At 41.9% G+C, this 4,475-nt stretch overlaps 1 protein-coding gene across 1 annotated transcript; it reads left to right on the forward strand.

Moving 5' to 3' along the window:
* The first annotated feature begins 274 nt into the window (after positions 1 to 274).
* Positions 275 to 1,234, forward strand: LOC103122896 (olfactory receptor 56B1). The gene has a single exon (XM_007533511.1). The coding sequence runs from the start codon at positions 275 to 277 to the stop codon at positions 1,232 to 1,234; it is 960 nt and encodes a 319-aa protein (XP_007533573.1).
* The last annotated feature ends 3,241 nt before the right edge of the window (positions 1,235 to 4,475 follow it).

A 4,475-nucleotide genomic window follows, 5' to 3' on the forward strand; every position in this document is an offset into this window, starting at 1 on the left:
TCATAACAAGAGTAATACAAATAGAGATTTGAGATTAACGCTGAACTCTCCTTCAGTAATCACCAGGAATAAAAGTTACCGTTAGCTTTGCTGTCTACTGCTTGCTGCAGCCCCCAAGCCCCAAGTAACTTATCTTCAATTACTAGTCAAGATCAACAGCAGAATCCCATATGCTTAGTGTCTTACATGGAGACAGTCTAAAATTCTTTTTTTGCAATGATTATGCTCAGAGAAAATAATTTTAAAAACTTTCACATTTTTTTTTCTTAGAAGTATGTCTGAATTTCTGCAAGTCTCTAATAGCTCCAAAATCCAGGTTTCTGAGTTCCTCCTGCTGGGATTCCCTGGCATCCACAGCTGGCAACACTGGCTGTCCATACCCATGATACCACCCTACCTGTCGGCAGCTGGTGCCAATCTCCTCATCCTTGTCACCATCTACCAGGACCCTGGTCTGCAGCAGCCTATGTATCAGTTTCTGAGCATCCTGTCTCTGGTAGATATGGGCCTCGCCACTACCATGATCCCCAGGATCCTGGTCAACTTCTGGTTCGGCGTCAAGGTCATCAGCCTCCTTGAGTGCTGCATTCAGATGTATTTCATTCATTTCTTCATTGGCATGGAGTCTGGGATCTTCCTCTGCATGGCTTTTGATAGATATGTGGCCATCTGCCACCCTCTTCGCTACCCAACCATTGTCACCCGTGGCTTAGTGGCAAAAGCTGTCCTGCTCATGGTGCTCAGAAATGGTGTGTTTGTCATCCCCATACCTCTGCTCGCAGCCCAGCGTGACTATTGCTCCAAGAATGAGATTGACCATTGTCTGTGCTCTAACCTTGGGGTCACAAGTCTGGCTTGTGATGACAACTGGCCAAACAAAATTACCCAGTTGCTTCTGGCCTGGTTTGGACTAGGAGGTGATCTGAGTCTTATATTGTTGTCCTATACTTTGATTCTGTACACTGTGCTTCAACTAAAATCGCCCGACGCTACTTCAAAGGCTTTGAGAACATGTAGCTCCCATCTCATCCTCATCTTCATCTTCTATACAAACATTGTGGTGGTCTCCGTGACTCAGCTGACAGAGTTCAAGGACAAATTGATTCAAGTGGCACTCAATGTGCTGAGCAATGTCCTCCCCCCGTCCCTCAACCCTCTGGTCTATGCATTCAGGACTAAGGAACTTAGGGCTGGTTTCAGAAAGGTATTTGCTTTGGATGCTAAAAAGAAATGAAGATGCCAGAGACCTTCTCTGAGATGTATCTGAATGGTAGATTCTTTTAAAAGTCTAAAGTGACACTTCAAAGATGAGAGAAGAAAGTGGGTGTCTTTGAGATACCCGTTCATATGTTTATCATAAGCAACTACGAAAGCATCGGGAAAGAAAAAAGGTGAAATCCTTTGCAGGGACTTGAAAATATTGATGAGAGTGAACCATAGACACAAAACAATAGAAGGACTTTTACTCAACCAACCAAACGCAGTCGAAGAGCAGAATGGATGAATGATTTATTTACTCATTTATTGTACCTCATAAGATTAGGATGAGTAAAGGAATGGCCATGCTCACAGCCTAAGAAAGGAGTGACTGGGACAGGAAGGACAGGTCCCCCTTCCTCACTGATGGCTTTAACTCAAGAGCAGTCTGTCTGAACAGTGTCATTCCCATAAGATGAATGAGACAGAGGAAATAGAGGGCACTACTTATGAACAGTAACAAAACGGATTGAGCAAAACAATCACAAAATGTACTGACAGCAGGGCGGGGGATGGGGATGAGAGGGAGAAGCATCTTTTTCTCACTCTCTTTGTCTCTCCAGATCTATTCTCTACCCTGTCTGCTTTGTTCCTCACTTTGGTAGTCTTCATTTTTCTCTTCTTTCTTCTTCTTCTTCTTCTTCTTCTTCTTCTTCTTCTTCTTCTTCTTCTTCTTCTTCTCCTTCTCCTTCTCCTTCTCCTTCTCCTTCTCCTTCTCCTTCTCCTTCTCCTCCTCCTCCTCCTCCTCCTCCTCCTCCTCCTCCTCCTCCTCCTCCTCCTCCTTCTTCTTTTAACATTTTCTTCAAGTGGATCCTTCTTTTATAGATTTATGTAGGGGAAAATATCTGGAGAGAAACCAAAGCTAGCTTCATTTGATGGCTATCCCATGGATCACACTCAGGGCCTGTGGAATGCTGGTCCTGTGCTCTGCAGCTCATGTGTAGTTTGATGTTTTGAGATTCTCTTTACTTATCTTTTTTTTTCTTGGATTAGGGAATAAGAGGCAGAGAAGGCAAAACATCACATTGGCTGATGGCATGGCTGCGGTTGCACTCAACTCAAAGCCTTGGTTTCTGGTTTACACAGCTACTCAGGTCAATTCTGTTTGGTTTGGTTGGTTGGTTGGTTGACTGACTTTATTGCTGTTGTTTCTTTCTTCCTTTCTTTCATTTTTTTTTCAGCCAGTGTCCTGAGTAGCTCTGGCTTATGGTGGTGCTGGGGATGGAACCTGGTACCTTTGGTATCTCCAGCATGAAAATCTTATTAACTAGGCATTGTGCTGTCTCCCAGACCAGGTCACCATTCTACCCTATATATATTATTTACTTATTAGAGACGAGAAAATTAGACCACAGGGGGGAAATTGAGAGGAAGAGAAAGAGACACCCACAGCCCTGCTTCACCACTTATGAAGCTTTCCCCCTGCAAGTGGGGACCAGGTCTTGAACCTGGGTCCTTGCATGCTGTAATGTGTGTACTTAACCAGGTACGCCACCGTGCGGCCCTCTGTCTCTTCTTCCTTCCTGTCTGATTTTGAGACACTGTTAGATGAGAATCCAAAGTCATTTTTATCTGAGAGGGTGACAAATGAGTCCCTGGCTGGCTGGGGGTACAGGTCTCCTGGCATCTCTAGAGTGGGGCTGACCCTCCCTGCTTGAGGTATTTCTCCTGCCACTCTCTTTCTCTACCCTTGAAAGAAAGGGAATCTTTGAATAAAAACACGTTTCAGGCAGTTGGTTGGGCACTTTATAGAAAAATGAACGAGAAACTGAGAACCTGGGCATATACATTTGGAGGCAAATCTTGCCCACAAACTTGCGTTGCCATGTTTTGGGGCGCCACCTTGTGGACAAGTAGCAGAATGCATTTCAGCAGAAACTGAATGAAATCCATAGGTCACTGTGTTTGGGCGCCCTCCTGTGGAGACACAGCAGAATGCATCTCAGCAATCAACGCCATGTCATGAAGTTGAGCAGCTGGGCAGGTGGCTCTGTAGTCCAGGGCAAGACTCTTAACGTGTGAATCGCAGCACCCGCACACCTAATCTGTGCCTCCCTGCTGCTGTGGCCTCTCTAGAACTGCTCTGTTCAGTGCATAAGCTTCCCCCCACTTTAAAATATTTTTGTTTTGTTTTAGTGATAGATGGTAGATAGATGATTGATAGGTAGATAGATAGATAGATAGATAGATAGATAGATAGATAGATAGATAATAGATTGAGAGATGATAGATATCAGAGCACTGCTCATTTCTGTTTTATGATGGTGCAGGGGATTAAAAAGACAGAAAAAGTAACTGTTGGAGAGCTTGTGTGGGGACAAGAACTCTTCTACATTGTTTGTGGAAAAGGAAATTTGTCCAACACTTACAGAAAACAGTCTGTAAATTCATCTGAATACTAGCAATGAACCTTCAACCCAGCAACTCTTCTCCTGAGGCTGTACCCAGGAAAATAAAGACACCTGTATGAAACAACCTATGCACACCTATGTTTATAGCAACACTGTCTGTAATAGCCTAAACTTGGAAGCAATAACAGATGAGTGGCTAAGGAAGTTGTGGTATATATACACAATGGAATATTATGCAGCTATTTAAAATGATGTGTCTGGGCTGGGTAGACAACATGTTTATGCAAAAAATTGTTTTATGCCTCAACCTCTGAAGTCCCAGTTTAAATTCCTGCACTATGATAAGCCAGATATGTGTAATGTTCTGTTCTCTCTTTCTCTCTCTCTCTCCCTCTCTCTCTCTCTCTCTCTCTCTCTCTCTGTATTTCACTCATTAAAATAAATTTTAAAATATTTTTAAAGAAACTTTAAAAATTATGAGGTTTTCATAACGTCCCAGAGTTGATCCCTGGCATCAGATGTTCAGGACTGATACTTTAATTCTTTCTCTCACAAATAAATATTTTAAAAAGAGGAGAAAAACACTCATTGTATTCATAATCAAAACTAGAATATATATGAACATGAACTGGCCTGATAGTAGAAGGTAATCAAAGTTGTTTTTAAATTCTCTATGAGTAGAAGTTAATGTGCTATTGATTCTAATGTGATTGAAAGTCATTTGTTTATATATTTCCATGTAAATATATATACACATGTCTATGTTGAAGTTTACTTGACGATCATTTGAATATGTATGTTCTATAAAAACAGTAGTATATCTGAGAAAAATCATAAGTATTAAATATTATATGAACATAAAATATT

Source organism: Erinaceus europaeus, chromosome 17 (genome assembly GCF_950295315.1).
Source record: "Erinaceus europaeus chromosome 17, mEriEur2.1, whole genome shotgun sequence".
Lineage (NCBI taxonomy): Eukaryota > Metazoa > Chordata > Mammalia > Eulipotyphla > Erinaceidae > Erinaceus > Erinaceus europaeus.

Coding starts and splice junctions, on each gene's coding strand:
- LOC103122896 (XM_007533511.1), top strand. CDS start 275: ATGTCTGAATTTCTGCAAGTCTCTAATAGCTCCAAAATCCAGGTTTCT.